Source organism: Delphinus delphis, chromosome 7 (genome assembly GCF_949987515.2).
Source record: "Delphinus delphis chromosome 7, mDelDel1.2, whole genome shotgun sequence".
In the NCBI taxonomy this organism is placed as follows: Eukaryota; Metazoa; Chordata; class Mammalia; order Artiodactyla; family Delphinidae; genus Delphinus; species Delphinus delphis.
The window spans coordinates 103,199,019-103,221,920 of NC_082689.1; the positions used below are offsets into that span (position 1 = coordinate 103,199,019).

Below are 22,902 nucleotides of genomic sequence, written 5' to 3' on the forward strand. Positions count from 1 at the left end.
AGTCTTACAATCTGTGAACATGGTATGTTTCTGCATTTATTTAGGTCTTTTTTTTTTAATGAGGATTTTGTAACTTTCAGCATACAGATCCTGTATACATTTTGTTAAATTTAATATCTAAATATTTCATTTTCTTTGGAGCAATTGTAAATGCCATTTTTAATATAAATTTATGTATTTGATTTATATATTTTTGGCTGTGTTGGGTCTTCGTTGCTGCACGTAGGCTGTCTCTAGTTGCGGTGAGGGGGGCTACTCTTCATTGTGGAGCACGGGTTCTTGGCTCAAGGGCTTCAGCAGTTGTGGCACACTGGCTCAGTAGTTTTGGCTCGAGGGCTCTAGAGTGCAGGCTCAGTAGTTGTGGTGCACGGGCTTAGTTGCTCCACGGCATGTGAGATCTTCCCAGACCAGGGTTCAAACTCATGTCCCCTGCATTGGCAGGCAGATTCTTAACCACTGCGCCAATGTGTCCCACCATTGTGTTTTAAATTTCGATTTGCACTTGTTTTCCAGTTGTATACAGAAAAAGAGAGTGAGAACAGACATCCTTGCCTTGTTCCCAACCTAAGGAGGAAAGTTTTCTGTCTCACCATTAATACTGACTGTAAGCTTTAGATAGCTTGTTGATTCTCTTTTTTTTTTTTTAACTTGAGGATGTTCTCTTCTTTTTTAGTTTGCTGACAGGTTTATTATAAATTTGTTATTACGAGAGTGATAATTATGACAATTTATTATGAATTAGATTTTGTTAAGTGCTTTTTCTGCATCAACTATATGATTATATGATTTTTCTTCTTTAGCCTATTGATATGTGGATTACATTGATTTTCTAATATTGAACCAGGCTTGTATACCTGGAAATCCCATTTAGTCATGGTATGTAAATCCTTTTTTTAAAAAAAATAAATTTATTTATTTACGTATTTACTTTTGGCTGTGTTGGGTCTTCGTTTCTGTGTGAGAGCTTTCTCCAGTTGCGGCGAGCGGGGGCCACTCTTCATCGTGGTGCACGGGCCTCTCACTGTCATGGCTTCTCATTGCGAAGCACGGCTCCAGACGTGCAGGCTCAGTATTTGTGGCTCACGGGCCCAGTTGCTCCGCGGCATGTGGGATCCTCCCAGACCAGGGCTCGAACCTGTGTTCCCTGCGTCGGCAGGCAGACTCTCAACCACTGCGCCACCAGGGAAGCCCCTGTAAATCCTTTTGATGCATTGCTTGATATGGGTTACTGCTATTTTGTTGGGAATTTTTGTACCAAATTTCATGAGAAATATTGATCTTTAGTTTTCTTTTTGTACTGCCTTTGTCTGGTTTCCATATTAGGGTAATACTTATCATATAAAATGAGTTAGGAAGTGTCCTCTACTCTTCTGTTATCCATAAGGGATTGTTTGAACTTGGTGCTAATTCTTTTTTTAAAGGTTTGTTAGGAAATTTCAATAAAATCATCTGGATGTGGATATTTCTTTTATAGGAGATTTTAAATTACGAATTAAATTTATTTAAGGGGCATAGATATTTATATTATCTGTTTCATCTTGGTTGAGTGTTTGTAGTATGTGACTTTTGAGGAACTGTTTCGTTCCTTCTAAGTTATGAGCATAGTTAGTGGTAGTATTTTCTTATTTTGTTTTTAATGGCTGCAGCATCTGTGGTGATATACCCTGTTTTATTATTGATATTGGTGATTTGTGTCTTCTTTCTTTTTATCTTTGTCCTTCTTGCTAGAGCTTTATAAATTTCATTGATTTTATTCAAAGAACCGGATTTTTTTTTACATCTTCATTGGATTATAATTGCTTTACAATGGTGTGTTAGTTTCTGCTTTATAACAAAATGAATCAGTTATACATATACATATGTTCCCATATCTCTTCCCTCTTGCATCTCCCTCCCTCCCACCGTCCCTATCCCACCCCTCTAGGTGGTCACAAAGCACCGAGCTGATCTCCCTGTGCTATGCGGCTGCTTCCCACTAGCTATCTATTTTACGTTTGGTAGTGTATATATGTCCATGCCACTGAAGAACCAGATTTTTGTTTTTTATTTTCTCTTTTGTATCCTTATTTTAAGTCTCATTGATTTCTGCTCTGGTGTTTATTATTTCTTTTTTTTCCTGGTTGTTTAGGGTTATTTTACTCTTCTTTCCTGGTTTCTTGAGGTAAGAACTTAGTTTACTGATTTGAGATCTTTCCTCATTTGTAATGTAAGATTTTAGTGCTGTAAATTTCCCTTCCAGTGCTGCTTTAGATGTAGCCCATAATTTGGTATGTTGTATTTCCACTTTCATTCAGTTCTGTTAAAATTTTTTTTTCTTTGAGACTTTCTCTATGACCCATGCATTATTTAGAAGTTTTAAAAAAATTTCCAAGGGTTTGGACATTTTTCTGCCTGTATGTTATTAATTTCTATTTTTATTCCATTATTGTCAGAGAACATCTGTAAAATTTAATTTCTTTTACATTTTGTTGAGGTTTGTTTTATGACCCAGGATATGGTCTTAGTAAATATTCCATGTATGCATGGAAAGAATGTGTATTCTTCTGTTGTTGCATGGAGTATTCTATAAATGTTAATTAGATCCTGTTGGGTGGTGGTGGTGTGCAGTTCTTCTATACCTTTGCTGATTTTCTATCAATTGCTGAGAATGGGGTATTAATGTCCCCAATTATAACTGGGATTTGTCCATTTCTCCTTTCAGTTGTATCAATTCTGTCTCATGTGAATAGAAGCTCTACTGTTTGGTTTCTTATAGACAGCTTATAATTGGGTCATGCTTTTCCATTCACTTTGCCAATTTCTACCCTTTACTTGGTATATTTAGACTATTTACATGAAAGTAATTATAGGTATGTTAGGCTTAAATCTGCTATCCTATTTTGTATTTTCTCTGTTTCTTCTGTTTCCTGTTCATCTGTTTCTCTTTTCTTACCTTCCTATGGGTTACTTGAGCACATTTTTTGAATTCTATTTTTAATTATTTATAAGATTTTTGTGGTACATCTCTTTGAATAGTTTATTTAGTGGTTTCTCTGGGCATTACAATATACATACATAACATATCACAGTCTACTGGTATCAACATTTTATCACTTTGAGTAAAGTGTAGAAATCTTATTTCCATTTATGTCCTTTTATCATCTTCACTTTTTAAAATGAATTGCCTGAGATATTTCCTCTGCATACACTGAGAACTGCATCAGACAGCATCATAATTTTTGTTTCAACCATCAAATGTGGTTTTTTAAAATCATGAGGAGAAGTATGGTCGAATATATAGTCCTGTATTTTACCCATTCTTCTTTCCTTTTTCTTGTTCTTCCTTTCGGAAGTGCCAAGCCTTCTCTTACTATCATTAACATTCTATTTGAAGAACTTCCTTTAGCCATTCTTTAAATGTAGGTTTACTAGCAATAACTTCTATTAGTTTTCCTTCATCTGAGAATCTCTATTTCCCATACCTTGCTAAAGCATGCATTCATGGTTGACAATTCATTTCTTTCATCACACAAAAAATATTGTGCCACTTCTAGCTGATCTCCATGGTTTCAGATGAAAAATCTGCTGATATTCCAAATTGGTATCACTTTATAGGTAATGTGTCATTTTTCTCTGGCTGCTTTCAAAATTTTTTCTTTTTCTTCAGATTTTAAATTTTCTTTATGTCTAGATTTTTCAGATTTTTGCCTATGTGTCTTGGTATGGGTTTCTTTGAATGTACCATGTTTGGGATTTGCCCAACTTCTTGGATCTGTAGGTTTATGTCTTCCCCAAATTTGAGAAATTTTCAGCTACCATTATTTCTTTGATTATTTTTTCAGCTTCACGCTTTTTCTGGGACTTCAATGATATAAGTATTATGTGTTTTATTTTTTCTTTTTTATTGCTCCACCTGTCTCATAGGCTCTGTTTATTTGTTGTTGTTTTTGTTGATGATTTTCTCTGTTTTTCAGATTGGGCAATTTCTGTTGTTCTATCATTTAGTTCTATCTATCTATCAGTCACTGAAAGAATTAGTGATTCTTTCCTTTATTGTATTTATTACACTATTGAGCCAATGTGGTGACATTTAAAAAAATTTTTTTGTGTTTTGAGATTATACAATTTCCATTTGGTTCTTTTATATATCTTCTATTTTGTGACATTTTAAAAAAAAGTTTTATTTGTAATTACTCATTAAAGAATTTTTGTGATGGCTGCTTTAAAATCCTTATTGAATAATTCCAACATTTGTGTCATCTCAATGATTTTAGGTTTACGTTTCTTACATAAACTATTTAGATTTAGTAGGTAGATTCTGGTTCATTTTGTGGGCTATGGTTCCAATCACAATTTAATTTTCAGAGCCCTGACCATGCTATTCTAGTCTGTTTTGTTCCCTGTGCTATTGGTGTTCTTGCCCCTTGCTTGTGCTGCCTGCAGGGGCAGAGGACACTGCTCTACATTGCCCAGTGCTACTAAGTAGAGGGTGGGAGACCTCAAACCCACAGGGCAGAGACCACTTCCCTGGGCCTCATCAGTAGCTCAGTGCTGGGAATGTGGGGAGAGGGGCTCCCACTTGATTTCCACTAGTGTTACAGTAGGAGAGAAGTACACCTACCAAGCCATATTCTGCCACTTGGTGAGGGGTTGGGAGATGGAAGGCCTGGGAACCCTAAAATTTGTGTGCAACCTTTTTTCTTCACTGAGCTCTTTTATGGAATTGAAATTTTATTTCTCTCTGGAGCCACATTTTCACTGTGAGTCAGACAATAGAGCTGTCAAATTTCTAAAACCTGCTTCCCTAAAATCTCTACCCAGAATAACCATAGTTTACTCCAGGTAAGCTCATTCTTATTCACCTGAAGTTTTTTTTTTTTTTTAATTTTCATTCTCTCATCTCAAGCAACTCTTGCTCACTGGTCAACCCCAAACGCGAGTAGATATTTCCTTGACAGTTTATTCTAACCACTAAGAGATGAAATGATCAACATAAGGGTAAAGAATTTATCAGATCCTCTGCTTTGTATAGAGTGAGTTAGACAAAGCTCACAGATTTGAAGTTCCCAGTTTCTAAAATACCTTGCCTCTAGGCCAGGTGATAGCTCTGAATTAAAAAGCATTCTGGGCTTGAACTACTCCCATCATACTACCATGTCTGTTTTTCCTCTCATCATCCTTACTCAAATGCCTTGCACCATGGTTCTACCATGTAATTTGAAAATATCTTTATCTTCCGTGCTGGCCTTCACCTCCACCTCTGACCTCTATGGTACCTGTGTCTCTGAAGCATAATTTATCTTTCTATTCCCATCGCATGCTATGTTTCATCATGTTTGGTTGCTGTCTATGAGATAGTATTCACCATCCACCATCTTCTATTAAATGTGAGGCTTCCTCTGTAAGTTATCCATCTTCACCATCATGACTATATGGACACCTGAGGTCTTAAGTTGCATTCCTGATGCTCTCCCAACACTTCAAAATGTTCCACTCTGTACACGTTCAGCACCCAAACCACTCATTCATCCATTCATCTAGCCCGTCACCATCTTTCCAGCACACCATGTTGGTGCTGGAACACAGCCTAAGAAACTTCCAGGCCATATGGAGGATACTGAAACATATATACAGCTCAGGTGCTCAGGGCCACAGTGGATAAAAATACAGTGATGTGGGGAAGCAGAGCGAGGTCCCAACCAGCCGAGGGGAGTCTGAGAATCTATCTTGGAGCAGGAAAAGATTTACTGTGCTCCCAAAGGATGAGTACGAATTAGTTATGCAGAAAGAAGGAAGGGAGGTTGGGTATTCAGAGGAGATACTCTGCCTGAAGTCACAAGGGTGTAACTACAGTGGTCTGGCCTGATCATTGGTCAGTGTCAGTGGGGAGGTGAGGTATGGAGGTGTGGCCATAGGAGAGCTGGCTGGAGGGCAGGCTACATGAACCAGCAGGGGGAGCTGTTTGTCCTGAGGGCAGTGAGCTGAAGGGCTGAGGGCAAGGGAGTGACTGGAGCAGGTTGTGTGTTGGAGAACTCACTCAGGCTGCTGTGTGGGCCTAGATTCCAGGGGTGCATGGGGGTGGGGGGAACACCCTGTGCTAGACTGAGCATAACCACGTGTCTTCAAGGAATACGAGGCAACTATTAAAGAGAACAGTTAAATCTCTCTCTACTGAGAAAACTAGAGGGAAGTCCATGGAAAACTCCTTCACTGCAGAAAGCGCATGTGCTATAATTGATATGTACTGTAATATGTAATTATAACATGATGTCATTAGAGTAAAATTAAAAGGAAAAAAAAAAACAAGCCTATCTAGGAGGATGTGGGTTTGTAAGTTTCTGAGAGGAAGGGGAGATGGAAGGAAGGCCACAACCCAGAATGTTAACAAAGCTTACCTCAGCGGGTTAGGACCTCAGGGGATTAATTATAAGACTATTAATCCTTGAAATGCTCTCCATATTGTTTGAGGAATTATATTAAGCACGTTTTACCTTTGTAATTAAAAAGAAAACAAAGGCCTGGACGTGATTTCCAGCTCTTGTCTTATAACCTAACAGGTTTTCTCGACTGTTCCAAACCCCACTCATTGTTTGTAAAACAGGAACAATCATCCTCCTCCCAGAATTTTGAAATTGAAATATGCTAATTCATCAATTTCTCTGATGCACATCTATTGAGTGACCCCTGTGGCAGGTTCCGTGCTGGGGCTTCGACGGGGAGAAAGGCTGACAGGACTGCGCCCTTCCAGCTAAGGATGTGTGCACAGGGGTTTTTTGCCACATAAATGAGGGGCTGACAATGGCACTCCTTGCCTTGTGGCAAGGAGAATCAAGGGGAAGATGATCTGGGGGTCGTGGGCCTTTGTGTCTTTCCCCTCGTGGGACCTCATGGGCAGCCCCCTGCTCATACAGAGGGGATTCGGGCACAGGCTGGGGGCCCCTGCTCTCTGCCCTCTGCAGCAGCAGCTGTCTGCCTGGGTTGTGTTTCAGATCCAAAGCCCAAGAAGAGGAATGGGATAAACTGCTTCACGGTCTTGCTGTTCATCTACCTGATTCTGCTCACCGCAGGTGCTGGGCTGCTGGTGGTGCAAGGTAAAGCACCTGGGTCCTGTCTGGTCCCTCCTGGGGTGACAGTGTGGCCCGGCCCGACACAAGGCACAGGTTCACAGGAGAGCCCTTGGGGCCACTGCTGCCTATCTGCTGGGAGAGAGTTCTCAGTCCCTGGGTGGTCTGCATGGTGGGGGGAGAAGAAGAAAGGGGAGTGTCTGTTGCATGTGTGTGTGTGTGTGTGTGTGTGTGTGTGTGTGTGTGAGAGAGAGAGAGAGAGAGAGAGAGAGAGAGACAGCAAGAGGGAGGGAGGGAGGTAGAGAGAGAGGGACCACATGTGTGAGGCTGTGTGTGTCTGAAGCAGTGAAAGATGCAGTGATCTCACAAGGATGTGTCTCGTGCCTCTCACATCAAGGATTCCCTGCCTCTGAATGGGAAGTAGCTTTGCTGGTCAGAGTGTTTCATTTGAACGTGATTTGACTTTCAAAGTGCTCCCAATCCAAATGGTGAGGCCATGAAGCAATTCCATCAGCAGAGAGTGAAGTCCCTCAAGAACGCCGTGTGGCCAGTTGTCATAAACACACGTCACACGCTTATGAAAGTTACACACGATTAGGCCAGATCAGCATATTAGCGGCCACGCTTTCATGTCCAAGCATGCACAAAGCTCCTAACTGCATGCAGGTTATTCGTGGGCGCAGTGGTTATACAGGGTGTAGGTACGTTCTGTGGTCGTGTAACGTCATATCTGAGTGTGGAGCGCACGCATGCAAGATACAGACAAAGTTCTGTGTGCTCACTCTAAGTCCGCACGGTACACTAAACACGTGCTTACCTGTTCAGGACGCAGAGTTATGCACATGTGACACAGAACGTCAGGGTTATGCTCAAGTGCCTAGGACTTGAATGAAGTCCCTAAAAGGATGCTGCAGGTGTGGCGGTGGGGTGTCCAGTTCTGAATCTGCAGAAGCGGCTCCAGGCCCTGGAGACGCCCTACAACAATCAAACGCTGGTCCCCGAGCATCTCCTGCAGGCCCAGCTCATCCGCGTCCGCACCAGGCAGGAGCACCTACTACGACTGGTGGACAACTTTACTCGGATCCCAGGTTGGCCCCTCCCCCCTGGGCTGGGACTCCCCAGAGAGGACGGGAAAGGGGGAGCGTCTCGTGGGCAGACCAAGGGGTCTTTGGACCTGAATCCCGTTCTCTGGCCTCGTATGAGAGTGTGGAGGCCAAGACAGGGGGTGAAGGCCGTATGGGGAGGGCATGAAGTTACAGGCATCCTGGGTGGCTGCAGACAGCTCTCCAGGAGACAGTGGGTTCAGGGACCTAGGGACCTAGGAACCAAGGATGCTGTCCAGACGAGTGTGATCTCCAAGGGCCAAGGTCTGCAGCAACCAGCCAAAGGCCGGGTCTGAGTCGCAGAGCCCTCAGACTGATCCAGAGTGTGCAGGACAGAGCCCAGGGCGATTTCCAGGACCACTCCCAAGCAGCAAACTAATACCGGTCTGTGGCTGGAGAGAGTACCAGTGGGCGCCAAGCCAGGCTGGCCAGTGCCTGGACCTTCGAGGGGAGAGGACAGCGGGCCTGTCCTTATAGAGGAGAGAGCCCTGGCTCCTCCCACCATGTGAGGACATAGCGAGAGGCTGCAGTCTGCAGCCCAGAAGACCTTCCCCAGAACCCAGCCAGGCCGTCCCCTGATCTTGGGCTTCCAGCCTCCGGCAGTGGGAGAAGTGAATTTCTGATGTTTAAGGTCCTCCCACCCCGGTCTGCGGTGTGTTGTTATAGCAACCAGCATGGACCAAGGCCAGACAAGGAGCCCTGTCCCGGCCACCCGAGTCTTTGGGAGGCTGTGGTCCGCAGAGCAGCCCTGGCAAGGGAGAGATCTGACGTAAGTGGCAGCGGTGATGGGTACCGTTTATCAGAGCACGGGTGTGCTTTCCGTGCTGGTCTCCACGTGGCGGCCTCAGGACAGCCCTGCATAACTGGTATATGAACCCCATTTCACTGACGAGAGAGCTGATGCCCCAAACAATGAGAGGGTGTGCCCAGGGTCACCCAGCTAAAGTGGCACTGCTGCCGCTCGAACTCAGCCTCCCTCGGGAATCACCATCTGCACGGCTGTGTTTTGCTTGTTGGGCCATGAGCTCCTTGGAGGAAGGAGCTCTGTCTTTTCTTGTGTCCCTTCCACACAGTTTGGCTGGTCCTCGGTGCTCAGTGACACTCGTTAAGTGAATGATGGTGTGAGTGGCATTGCCCCCCCTTGCTGGTTGGGGCATTGGTGCCTCTGCCCCTTCTCCTCAAGTCTTCCAGGTCCAAAGGGGCCCTCGCCTCCCCCGTCTGCCAGGGCCACCAGCGGAGACGGGGGCCCCGGACGAGATGGAGCCGCAGAAACCTGCCTCTGTCTATAGACCCCATAATCCTTTCTCTCCTCCTTTGTGCAGGCTACGTTCTGAATTCCTTCTCCTTTCCAGGCCCCCCAGGACCCCAAGGTCCACCAGGAATCAAGGGAGAGGCAGGTGAGCAGGGGCTGGGTGTGTGCTCCAGTGTGCACAGAAGGCTGTCTCGGAGCAGCTGCAGGGGTCCGCAGGCACACACGCCATCCCCAGAGTCTGAACACCTGGTGGGGTCTGTATGTGAGGGAGGTCACCTGAAGTGAGACCCTAGATGGGCTGGGTTACTGGGAAGTACCTGCATCCCGGGGAAGACACCTAGGTGTGGCTGGAGGGGTGTGGACACTCCAAGCCCCTCCTTGGTGCTCAGAGTACAAGCCTGTGAGCCTCACCGGGAAGAGTCAAGCTCTTTGGTCCAGACTCCAGAGTCTGACGCATCTGCCTTCACCATAGACTGGCTCTGTGACTTCGGAAGCATTCCCTTACCTTTCTGAGTCTCAGTTTCTTTGTCTGTAAAATGGGGACAAGAGTGCCTCAGAGGGTTACTAGGAGGTTAAAATAACGATTCAAAGCACATGATTGTCTCTCCCTTTTAGGTTGTGGCCTTAACCTGCCCAGCTGCCTTACAAATCGCCACGGCATAGCTGGGTCAGAGAATGTGAGGGCTTGGCTGCCCCCGGGGGTAGGGGGCCTCCATCACTGTTACAGTCCGCTCTGCTCTTCACTTAGACTCTCAAACCTCCAATCCCTGGAGGGGTTGAGGCTGCTGAGCTGTAAAGGTGCAAAGACAAACGTTACTGGAGGAAAAAGCGAAATGAGAGGATTTGCAAGAAAGGGGGAAATAAACAAACCAAGATCCTCTCAGCTTCCAGGTCACTGAGACAGAATGAAAAACACCACCAGTTACAGAAGGGAAACTTGATAAAGGGAAACTCATTTTTGAGTAACTAATTTTTTGGAAGGACTTTAAGAGAAGGGGGAATCCCAAACAACCTAGTGTTCTAGGTCACCAGCAGGGTTTTTCCGGGGAGGTTTTCAGGGGGAGGACGAGTAGAAGGAGAGTTTAGGGACACACACAGGCACTCAAACACCCACGGGCTCACACACACGTGTGCACACACATTCATGCAACACAATCACACATGCGCCAGCATACTCGTGCACGTGCTCACATGTGCACACGCACTCACACGCACTCACCGCCCAGCCGCAAACTCACTCACACACGCTCACTCAACCTTCAGAGCCAGAGTGGGGCAGGGTCACTCAGAGGGTGGTGGGTCACCAGGCATCCCAGGGGCACAGCTGTGGTCCCTTTTGTCCAGGTGAGCAAAGGACAGGAATGGAAAAGCTAAGAGCAAAGTGAGAGGGGGAAGAATTTCCTGCCAGGTACAACGTGTGGCCAGTGGGGACGCAGGCAGTGCTGGGAGCTCAGAGGAGAAGGTGAGGGACCGAAATGGGGCCTGAGGGGGGCCTGGGGAAGGAGGGGAGACCGCTGGCAGTGAGGGCTAAGGGGCTGATTCCAGAAGGAGGACTTTAAGCATCTAGAATCTTCCCTCGATGGCCAGCGCTCTCTCTAGAGTAGTGCTTCTCAAGCTGTGGGTCATGGATAAGAACCATTTGAGGTGCTTGTTTAAAATGCAGGTCTGTGTTTTAGAGATCGTGGAGGGTTCTGACCCTGGACATGGAGGGGACAGGCTCTGAGAAGCACGGCCCGAGCGCTCTGGCTGTGACTGAGCACCTCGTGTGCTCCTGGTCTCTTGGCAAGAGACCACCCTAAGGGTGGCTCTGGGCGCAGCAGGGGAATGAGGCTGTGGAACCAGGAGCCTTGGTCGCCATCCCTGCTCACCTGTGTAACTAGACACGTTACTTGGCCTGTTGAGGTTTAACCTCTTCCTTTCAGCAAAGAATGGCAATTACATTAAAATCATAATAATTAAATTATACATGCTTTGCAGGACAGCTATAAGAGTTGGAGATCGTGTGTTCAAACTCTGCTACGTGGTAGGTAGTGTTAGTGATCCTGTAAAGTAGAAAGGGAAGGACTTCAGTTCTAAGATCAGACAGATCTGGGTTCTAATACAGCTCTAGCTGTGTAACCTCTCCGAGCCTCAATGTACTCACCTACAAAAGGGGGATAATAATAGCAACCTTCAATGAGGATTGATTACAACAGGAATATAAGACAAGATTGTGATGCTATACCTGGCATGTAGGAAATATTTACATTAGAAGAAACAGAGGGTGCTTGCCATCGGGAAGAGGGAGCCCTTATAGGGATGTGTCAGCCGTCCTCCAATATTAGAGAGGTTCCTGTGGAAGAGAAAATAGACTTGCTCTCAGTGGTACCCCACAGAAGAATGGAGGCCAACGGGCAAAGGTTTCTGGAGAACCAATTATGCTGAGGTAAGGGAGGAACAAATAGTTAAGACTTGGGCTGCCGCACGATGAAACGGGCAGATGGGGGGTGTGGGGAACAGGGGCTGCAGAATTCTCCTTGGTGGGACTGAAGGGGGATCCTTGCACCAGGCAGGTGGTTGGACAGTTGACCTGTGAGGATGACTCCAAAGGTAGCCCTCCGCATTTCTCTATGGCCCAGACTTTCTCAAGGTGACCCTGCCAGCCCCAGAGAGGGGATGACAGCCAGGCTTTTGCCTGTGGAGTCTGAGCCACACTGCTTCCCATCCACCCATCACTTCCCATCCACCCATCACTCTCACCCACCGCCACGCCCAGACTCAGGCCTGGAAGCAATGTGGCTGGCGAGCGGAAATGATCAGTTTCACTTCTTCAGAAATCAGGACTCTAACCTACCCCTCCTCTTCCCAAATTTCTTTTCCCAAGGTCACCAGATCTCTCTTACCCACTGCTTGCCCAATCCACTGTCAGCGGACGGGGCTAGCGGACCAAGTGGGACCCGCCCCAGCGGCACTGAGGTTTTCTGCTCTTTGCCCCAGCAGATGGGTAAAGCCACATTGATGAGGTTCCAGGGGACACATCTATTTCCCTCACTCCATCTTTAGCTGTGATGACGGGCAGGTTCTGAAGTCAGACGCAGCTGTGATTCCTCAGGCGCCTCCAGACTCTGGTCCTTTCACCGGTACTGCTTTGCTTCCCAAGGTTGTAACTTTTGAGAGAGACACGGAAGTCATAGCAATACAGACTCAGGCCCAGACCAGTCTCAAGACACCTCATACAGGGAATCCTCTGGCGGTCCAGTGGTTAGGACTCCGTGCTCTCACTGCAGAGGGCCTGCGTTCAGTCCCTGGTCGGGGAACTAAGATCTCGCAAGCCGCGTGGGGCAGCCAAAAAATAAGGAAAAGAAAGAAAGAAACCTCAGAGAGCCACACAATTGCCTTAGCGTGATGACCCTGGCTGGCCCAGAGCCATAGGGCACCAACAAATTCCTCCAGGGAAATAATTCCTAGCCTTGTTTAAGAAGGACCATTTGTCATGAAGGACCTAGGGGTAAGACAGGAATAGACACAGACCTACTGGAGAACGGACTTGAGGATATGGGGAGGGGGAGCTGTGACAGGGCGAGAGAGAGGCATGGACATATATACACTACCAAACATAAGGTAGATAGCTAGTGGGAAGCAGCCACATAACACAGGGAGATCGGCTCTGTGCTTTGTGACCACCTAGAGGGGTGGGATAGGGAGGGTGGGAGGGAGGGAGATGCAAGAGGGAGGAGATATGGGAACATATGTATATATATAACTGATTCACTTTGTTATAAAGCAGAAACTAACACACCATTGTAAAGCAATTATACCCCAATAAAGATGTTAAAAAATAAAGAAGAAAGGAGCGCCATTTGGCCCTTCCACTCACGGTGGATGCTCTGAATGACCAAACACTTGTTTGCTGTTTGCACCTCAGTCTGTTGTAAGGGACTTGAATTGTAAACATGTTCTTTATGGCTCTTCTGTCTTCCATCAAGGAATAATTATTCTTCAAGTATCCAAACCGCCTCAGAGAAGCTAATTCTCAAGCCTTGCACCTAATGTCACTCAAACCTTAGACCCAGAGAGTTCTGTATGACAGTTGCTTCTTTCCCTCCACTCCAGACCACTTTGTCTACTTTTCCTAAATCACTAGAGAGGAGGCTGGCCCCCTTCTGAGTCCTCTCCAGCTCTGAAATCTTGAAAATAATGGAGTGGAGCTCTTTAACCAAATTCCATCCCAACAAGCTGGTCCCAGCCCCTGAGGGAGGTGCTTGGGGTGGAACTCTGCTGATGGTGGGACCTGGCCGGCTTCCTAAGCCAGTGGGTCCCGAGGAGCAGGCCCTGTGCGGGGAGGTTGGCAGGTTTGGGCAGGGGTTGCCGAGCCCTGCCTAGGGAGGAGCCTCCCTCGATTGATATGCGCTGAGCAGTGGCAGAAAGGAGAGGGAGACACGGAGAACCAGGAGAGGAGAGACTGGGGCGAGCCCGGAATGCTGATGACAGGTGGGAACTCTGAAACCTTGGCCACCAGGAGAGCCAGGCTCTGAACCGCTAGGGGGATAAGTGCTGCTGCAATGTTTTCCTCTCCAGCAGTGCCTCAAAGCTTCTGTTCTCAGCCCTTGGGATCTGATTTCTGGAATATTCAGATTTCAGTTTGGGAAGTTTGAAACAGTAATTCCCCAAATTCACACACTGAAGTAAACCAGGCAGTGCTGCATGAGCCTGGGCTGGGGTCCCTCCTCCAGGGACCAGGTCACTAACCAGGGCCCTGAGAGCCCGGCTTCTGGGACCTTCCGCTGCGCATCCGCCAGGCCAGGTCACCTCATCCATTTTTCATGAGTTTACGTCTGGCCTCTGGGCAAGGTGGTGCGCTCCTTGCGGGCAGCCATTGTATCTTCCACTTCTGGGCACCAGTAGGAGTTCAAGGAGTCTGAGTTTGGAATTTGGGTGGGACAGGATGTGTCAGAGATGGACGTGGCAGCCGGGTTTGCCCTCCTTCCCTGTCTGGCCACAATCCCTTGGTGTTTCAGGAAGAAAGGGAGACATAGGCATGAAAGGAGACATGGGGGTCATGGGACCCCCTGGAGCCCGGGGGCAGAAAGGTGACTCAGGGATGCCCGGTTCCCCAGGTAGGAGTCTGCACAGTCAGGTCTGTGGTCCTGTGGGTATTCCCTGTTTGTCCGGTGGGCTGAGCTAGAGGGGAAAAAAATCCTTAAAAGTCTTTCTGTATTTTAGGTGTGGCTGGAATTCCTGGACTCAAAGGAGATCAAGGTAAGCGTTGTGGGAATCGGCATCATTCCAGCTACCGCTGTCCCTGAGCAGAGTCAAGTTCAGGACCTGACTCTACTATGTCTTATTTCTTATTTCTGGAGTTTTGTAAAACCTGGCCTGTCCTAGGAGGAACGGAGCAGCTTTGGAAGGCAGGCCTACCTGATATTCTTTTTTAGAACTTCCTTCCACCCTGCCACCCAGGGGTATGAAGCAGGATGCTCACACCCAGAGTTCCTAGTAAGTCCGTAAACCTCAAATTCTGCAGCAGTGAATGGAAAAAATTAATCAATTGCTGAGACTGTAATTTTCCTCCCACTCATAGGGCTAGTTCAAGGCTCCTAGAGTTTAAGCTGCCCAGGGAACATATGAGGTGTTAAGAGATGCATGTGCCGTTGCAGAGAAGAGGTGTGTTGAAGGGGCCAACCACTCCCAGCCTTTCATTCATGACTTAACTTTCAGGACAACCCGGAGCCAAGGGTCTTCCAGGCTTTCCAGGAGCTGCGGGATCCCCGGGTGCCAAGGGTGAGCCTGGCAGCGCTGGTCCCACTGGGCCAATAGGTGAGGTCCTGGGTCCCGTGGTGGGCGGGGGGAGTGATGTCTGAAGATCCACCCAGCCCAGACCTTACACCCTCCATGGTATCTGTCGTCCAGGACCATCAGGGAGGCCCGGGAGTCCAGGAGCCGAAGGTGTGAAAGGAAGCAAGGGGGACACAGGTAACAGAGGGCGTGGGTAGGCGGGCAGGTGGAGTTGCTGGGTGTCAAGGATGGACAGAGAGGAAGACTACCTCCCAGCAGGTCCACCAGAAGCAGGCAGAGGGTCTCCTGTGTTCTGGCCCCTGACGCACCTGGATTAAAAAGGACACTTTCCTCTGCTGGAACCCTTTGAGTCCAAGGTTCTGGGGCTGTTTTTCTCTGCCCAGGGTCCCTGAGGGGCTTTGAATGCCATGACCAAACCTCCACCGTCAAAGAGGAGAGCAGGGGACGCCTCGACCGCACTGTCTCCTGGCCTGCATTCCAGGGGTCCTCGTAATGCCCTCTCTCTCCCACTGACCTGCATGGGGTCCCAAGGGTCAGGGCTCTGGATTTGGACAACAGCTGTCGAGAAACCCTTCTTGCACATTTTCCCAGGGGGGCTCAGGCCGAGAGGGGTGACCCACGGTTACCCAACTCACAGAGACTAGCTCATAAACCATCCTAGTCAAGGTTATAAACTGCTAACGCCAATTTAGTCTAGGTTATAAACCATCATACCAGTGTGGTCTACTTTATAAAGAACTGTGTGTTTTCTAGTCGCTAAGTAAGTCCAGGCACCTACGATGGTCTAGAAAGTCTGGTCCACTGTGTTAGGTGCTGGACCCCCATGATGCCTAAGACCTGGTTCCTGCCTTCAGATGTGCAGGCCGGTGCAGGAGATAGGTAGATGGACTGTTGCCAGATGGTGTCAGGCACACCGTGCTGTGGGTTTTGCATGGAGAAGTGTCACATGCCATTTAGAAAGCCAGGTGCAGGCCAGGAGGTATTGTGGCCAGTGCAGGGTTGTGAGAAAGGGCTGTGTATCTTCCAAGGATGTCTGTGGACAGTCACTGCCAGAGCAGAAGGTCACACTTAAGTTAGACAACCCGGATGCCTTCACCCCAGAACCATGTTAGAGACCTACACCAGGGGCAAGCCCTCTCAGTTTTCATTGAACAAGTGGTCAACGGATTGAGTTTTTAAAACAAATGTGACTTGACCCAAATCCTTCAAGTTCACAGCGGCCCCTGGGGGGGTTAGCAAAACGTAGGCAGTGCAGGAGTGATGGAAGAGCTCGAGCTGAGTCTTAGAGGATGAGTAGAGCTTAGCCACGTGGGGAGAGGAAGGCAAGTCCAGAGAGAGGGAACCGAGCAGGTGAAGTCTTGGAGGGCGAGGGAGGGCTCTGTAGGCGCGTGTCCCTGGAGTCCAGATCTAGGATGTGGTAGAGGCTCAGGAGCTCTGGCCAGACAGCTGGGCCATGCCACCTCCTGAGCCTTGGACTCTGGACCTTCGACCTTTGGAGTTTCCTTGATGCTTGTCAGCAGCCCTGGCACAAGCAACTCCTTTATCCTGGCCCTTCCAATCCATCCAGCCTCGGAGCTGATTTCCTTTTCACAGATGGTGGGTCAGTGCAGGCAGGGGCTCTGCTACCTGATGCCATATAAATGCCACTTGAAGGCCACCAGCAAGTCTGGCCTTCCAGAAAGGTTCCGTCTGGGTGTGGTGGTCAGGTGACCCCGATTAATTGGCTGCCTCTTCCTGATTTTATACTTCCATCTTCCCTGACTCCAGATCTTAGGGTGCCTGACTCTGAGGCTGTCTTACCACTGAGTTTTCTGCTTGGCTTCATGGAGATGTTGGCTCTTCTCCTTCAGTTATAAACTGGGAGCCCCGCCACCCGACCCCACCACAGCCAGGCTAGTGATTATTGACTAAGCAAGAGTATGGGTGACAAAACATGATCTTACCCGCAAGGGGCACTGCACCCACTCCCCAGGCCCCTGAGCCTGCGTCTCCCACTGAAGGTGGAGAATCTTGCCTGCACTCTGCATCATGGGAGGGTTTGCATAATAAGAGCAGCTTCTGACGTGAGCATTTTCATGACAGCCCAATGGAAAACACACTTCCGTTAGTGCTGTTTCACAGTAAGAGATGCAGCATGGGTTGGAATCCAGGCCCAGCTGATGCAAAGCTTGGGGCCTCATCCATTATACTCTGTCATGCTGCCTTCCTCTGCGGGCAGCCTGAGCCCTCCCCCACCCCCATCAGGGCACTCCGCTGAGTGGCACCTTCTCCCTGTACCCAAGTCCTGGAAGGATCGGAGCAGAAGCTGCAGCAGCTTCTTCCACTCTTAGAAGGAAACATGGAGCTCTCAGGCCCTGTTATGGCTCTTTGTTATTCACCTAAGATCCCACAGACACTCTTGGCCAACTGTCTGGGAATCACTTTAACTCCATTATAGAGTCCCTGCATATCTGGTGAGCACCTTTATGGGAACCTCCATCAATCAGGCCTAGTGGGAAATACCAACCAGGCAGATTCTAAGGGTTATTCCTGAATTCCAGCTACCCAGGTAAACATGGTGAATTACATTTTCAATTTGGGGCGTGTGATGATTACAACAAATTCCAAATTGCCTATGTGTCCCGCTCAAACCCAAACATTTGTCTTGATCGAGTAGCTGATGGTCTACATAGACATCTCAGGAGGGAATTCCCTTAGGACCATAAACTGGCCAGCCGTAGCCAGGGCTGTATTTCCTCCTGAAGTCATAGGTTAATGAACTTTTGGAAAGGTCAGATTCTGCAGTGGGAGAAGGAAGGTGGTGAGTGGGAGCCAGACCATCTCCTTGCGGAAGACAATGCTTACTTGTCAATGTCAGGATGTTGGTATTCCCCAAACTAGAGGTACTGAGGTGTTGGTTCAGTTTTGATCATATCAAGCCAGTTTTTCAAACAGATGTATTTCCCATTTTGTAAATAAAATCATTAATCTCACAGGAGACTGTCTAGCAGTATGGCATGAAAACAGAGAAATTCTGGTGGGTTGGCTTAAACTAGGTAACAGCTAGATCTCGTTATTGTGCATTAATTACCAAAAGTAAGAGGTCTGTTTAGTACTGATGACGCCTCCAAGCCAGGCACTGTGTTTGGGCCTTTCCTCCCGTGACCTTCGTTCATCCACACAGCTGAGTTTCATCATCCCTACCTCACAACCGAGGAAGCAAAGGTAAAACCTTTCCTCAGGGTCTCGCAGTTAATATGCACTGAGTCCAGGAGTTAATCCCAAAGTTTGATTCCAAAACTGTGCTTTTCTAAATTTTGTTGTGTAGAATAACATAGAGTAGAGGACTCAGAGAAATCAGAATTGCCCGCACCTCTCACCCTACAGTAGATGGGTAAATCCTAGCTCAGTCACCAAATCTTCTTGCTGCACACTCCAACCCATTCTGGTGGAACGTTTCCCCACGTTCACACCCCTTGAGAAAGATTAAAGATAAAGATGGCGAAGAGGAGACTCCTTCCATTCTGTTGGGAAGATAGACTGCATAGTTTATTTAAGCAGGACATTATCACCGAGAAGAACTTTCTGTAATGGTAGTTTCCTTCACTGTTCATAAAACAAGGTTTTATCAAACCCCGAAAACTTAGTTTTTTCTCACCTTTGATCTTTCAAACGATTGCAGAATCATTTGACTTTGGGGAAAAAAAATTGCAAAAAATCCACAGCAAAACAAACTTTAGCTCTAAATCCTTTGGCCATTTTGAAAAGGAAAATTTGTTTGGAAATAAGGAAGGGCTCACTTCAACTTGTGATCGCGGCATTTCTCTTTCTACCACCTAACCTCATGAAATGAAGTTAGACACAGCCAAGACACTGAAGCTCCAAAATACCAATCTGATCAAAATTTCTGCATCTCAACAATCTTCATGTCTAACATATAACAAGAATCTGAATTTTCTATGTCCTTTTATGTTTCTCTTGAGGCAAAGCCAAAGTGCAAAGAACTTGAAATCTAGTTCCTCATCTGTCTTTTAAGACGCGTTTTACTTTAAAGATAAGTAACAAAGAATAACCCATAATAGCAATTAAGCCCTATATCATGAATATAATTTCTCAGTTGATTTCATTCCCCATGTCTAAGTATTGACTTAGTCCAAGAATTTATTAAATTCTACCAACTTGTATTACTAAATTGTCACTTAGAGTTTTCCTCGTTTTCCTCTAAGTTTCTTAGAGACATCTGAAGAAGTCTACATGCGTCCCAAATTTGGGTCCCCTACCTACCATCTTACTTCTTGTCATACAGCTCAATGTGTTAGGTATTAAATTAACCCAAAATTTGCCAGGCTGCACTTAGCCTGTAAGTTGGGATGGTATTTAAGGAAGTTTCCTAACGTACTGGAAGTTTCTACATTAAATCAGAGTGAGGAGGCCTGTGCATCAGTTTGGACTTGCCAACTAGCTAGGTGATGATGGGTTGGTACATGACTTCCAGAGCCTTGGTTTCCTCCTCTGTGGAGTGTGGGGAGAGTTCTAGAATAATACCCAGGTCCCTGCCAATCTGCCAGCACTCTGGGTTTGAAACAGGCAATTTTCCCTTCAAGCAGGGACCTTCTAAGATTTTAGGCAGAGCACCAGCTGAACACAAAACAGTAGGAAGGCCTGTGCTTTCTAACTAAACTATTTTCTTGGGGGAAAATTGTTTCTATAAATAAGCAGCTTGCAAATAAATATTTTGAGCCCTTTCAGCGTGATGAGTCTGTGACACCCAGGGAATCCCAGTTTGCTTGTGGTTAAGAGGACAAACTCAGCATTCATTCCCTTCCAGTGAAGGTTTACAACATGAACTTCTAAATTCTATTTTTCAGCCATTTCTCCTTCTCCCTGATCCAATCAGGATGCCGCCTTGATGTATAGTGAAGTCATTACTGGTCCCTGGATCCATGCATAGCCACTCAGCGAGCACCTCTCAAGAGTCCAGTCCTGGAGAGAAATCACACCCCCAAAAATCACACAAAACTCAATTCCAGTTTCCTTGCCTTGAAGAGGGGAGTTTTTTTTGTTTTTTGTTTTTTTTTTGCGTTATGTGGGCCTCTCACTGTCGTGGCCTCTCTCGTTGCGGAGCACAGGCTCCGGATGTGCTGGCTCAGCGGCCATGGTTTATGGGCCTAGCCGCTCCACGGCATGTGGGGTCTTCCCGGACCGGGGCACGAACCTGTGTCCCCTGCATCGGCAGGTGGACTCCCAACCACTGTGCCACCAGGGAAGCCTGAAGAGGGGAGTTTTGAAGACATAAACCTACACCTATTGTACACATCTCAGAGGGCATTTTATCAAGGGCCAGTGGGTTACGAGAGCGCTCAGACAGGGGAGGGGCCGTGAGTTCCTCAGAGATAGGAAGGCTGCTTGGAGGACGCGGGCTGTCAGCTGGTCCCTGAAGATTGAGTGAGATGTGTTTAGGGCAGTGGTTACTCAAACCATGGTCCCTGACCAGCAGCATCAGAAAGACCCAGAAACCTGTTAAAAATGCAGCGTCTCAGATTCCCAGCCCAGATGCAGTGAATCAGGAACCCCGGGGCGGGGTGGGGGGGGGCTTAGCACGTTGTTTTTAACAAACCCTGTGCTGGCGATTCTGACGCTCACTCTAGTTTGACGACTTATTTAGGAGTAAGAGATGGCCTAAGGCCACTGGGAGTCTTTGGAACGAGGTGGAGAGCCCACGTGAAACTCCAGGAAGTAGTGAGCTGGCATGCTGGTGGCACACAGGCAGCCACAGTGCCCAGTGGGAGGCCAACCCTGGGTCCTAACCCCAGCGACACCACTCCCTCCCTGCGTGACGTGGGATAAATCACCTAGCATCTCTGAGAGTGGACTTCCTCCTCTGTAAAGAGGGAAATGGCACGACCTCGCTGGGAAGCTGAGAGATGCATGTGAAGCTCCTGGCATGGTGCCTAGTCCAGTGCAGGCAGCAGCAGAGGTTGAGGCCCCAAGAGGTGGGGGGCTGGGAGGGAGGGTGTGAGAAACGAGGTGGAAGGGTCAGGCCTTGGGGACCATGGTCCTAGTGAGCAGGGGCTCCCCTGGGGCTCCTGTCTGTAGAGGACATTTGTTGTTCGGTGCTCTGGAGACTTCTTCGGTGGCGGAGAGGCAATAAGGGGAGATCACAGTGCCAGGTGTCCCTCAACCTTGGGTCTAGGGACAGGCTCTTAAGGTAGAGATCTGTGCAATATGGGACCCTTTAGGATGTGACAGAGAGGGTCAAGAGTCTAGATATGAACCATTTTTCTATTTAATAACCAAAGACATGTTTCTGAATGTGGTTTCTCCTCCCTCATCTTGACACCTGCAATTCAGGTGCAGGTAAGCAGAGAGGACACATCTACTGCCCGTGCTGGGCCACCTGAGGTCAACAGCAAACATCGGGTCGGGGGGGCTTGCTGGGCAGCAAGCCTGGAGCTCCTGCGGGGGCTTTAGCCCCAGTGTCCCAGGCGCTGTCCACTGGAGGAGAGACAGACACTTGCGGACATGGCCCCGGGGTCCTCATGGTACCGCTTGTCAGACACGAGGTTTAGTACGTGACACAGACAACTTCATTTCAGTCTGACAACCAGCCAGAGGCTCAGAGGAGAAAGGTGAGGCTAAGGGAGAGGGAGCCTGGCTCAAGGTCACGGAGGCAGACGCAAGCCCAGGCTCTCTGACTCTGGCCCCTGTGCTGCCTTGGGAGGAAGTGCGTCAGCCACGGGCGAGACCAGAGAAGGCTTCAGAGAAAGCAACATCTAGCATCTTAGCAGCTTACACAGCCTTGATCCCATTCCCCAGGGGACCAAAGCAGTGAGGCTTTCCAAACCGAGAGACTGGAGTGGGCACAGCTGGCGCGGGGTGAGCTGGGGCCTGTCTGCCAGGGCCAACCTCGAAGGTCCCTCCAGCTTTTAGAAGATGCTCTCTGAGCCCCATTCTGGTCCTCAACTCAAACATGAGGGGCAGAACTAGTTGCCTTCTCAGATCTTTCCAGGGCTTCCCGCCTCCCTTGGTGCCCAGGCTTGCAGCAGCAGCTCCTGGCTCCTCGGCCCTCGGGCTCTCCTCCCCAGGCAGCGCCCGGTCTCAGACGAGCCCTCTGAAAGGCTGCCAGGAGCCAGGACTGCTTGCTCATTATTCCAAGGAGGGATCCTGAAGAGGCCCACCAGGCCCCTCGCCTGCCCTCCACTGACCAGCACACAGTAGGTGCTCAGGAAAGCCAGGAACTGAAGTGGAAGGCAGGAACATCCTCCAGGCAATTGGCAATGAGGGTAACCGAGTTCCTTGTGGTCTCTAGTGATCATCAAACGGGTGGGTTCTTGGTTAAGACTGAGCTGGTGTGGTGGGAAGGATACCAGTCAAGAGCATGGTGGGAGTGCATTCCCACTGTTACCCTCTAGTAACTGTTACTTCATGGTCAATAATGAGCTTTAGTTTCCCCAAGTTTGTGTAACTGTCTTGGAGAGTCCTGTTTCTCTGAGAGACCCTGGAGTTGCTACACCAATAAATTATTATCCCACAATAAATTATGACCCAGCATGGTGCTGGGGATGGTGGGTCTTCCATGTAATTTAGTGAATAAAGAGATGAATGGGAGGAAGGAAGAAGGACGTTTAGCTACACTGGGGGCCACAATGAAATAAACCAATAAACGCTATGAAATATCTGAGGGTGAGGGCCCCCCCAAAGCTCCTAGTGGCCACTGGGTCTCCTCCACAGTCTTTTAGAAATAAAAATA

At 48.0% G+C, this 22,902-nt stretch overlaps 1 protein-coding gene across 2 annotated transcripts in view; it reads left to right on the forward strand.

Moving 5' to 3' along the window:
• MARCO (macrophage receptor with collagenous structure) overlaps positions 1-22,902 on the forward strand; it is a 32,722-nt gene that overhangs the window by 5,464 nt on the left and 4,356 nt on the right. Inside the window, exons 2-8 of one of the 2 annotated variants that reach the window (XM_060015725.1) lie at positions 6,969-7,070; positions 7,979-8,131; positions 9,469-9,543; positions 14,396-14,494; positions 14,601-14,636; positions 15,096-15,194; positions 15,288-15,350. In XM_060015725.1, the coding sequence (XP_059871708.1) occupies positions 6,969-7,070; positions 7,979-8,131; positions 9,469-9,543; positions 14,396-14,494; positions 14,601-14,636; positions 15,096-15,194; positions 15,288-15,350 (627 nt within the window). The remainder of the gene's footprint in view (positions 1-6,968; positions 7,071-7,978; positions 8,132-9,468; positions 9,544-14,395; positions 14,495-14,600; positions 14,637-15,095; positions 15,195-15,287; positions 15,351-22,902) is intronic. The other variant, XM_060015726.1, reaches the window with a different exon arrangement.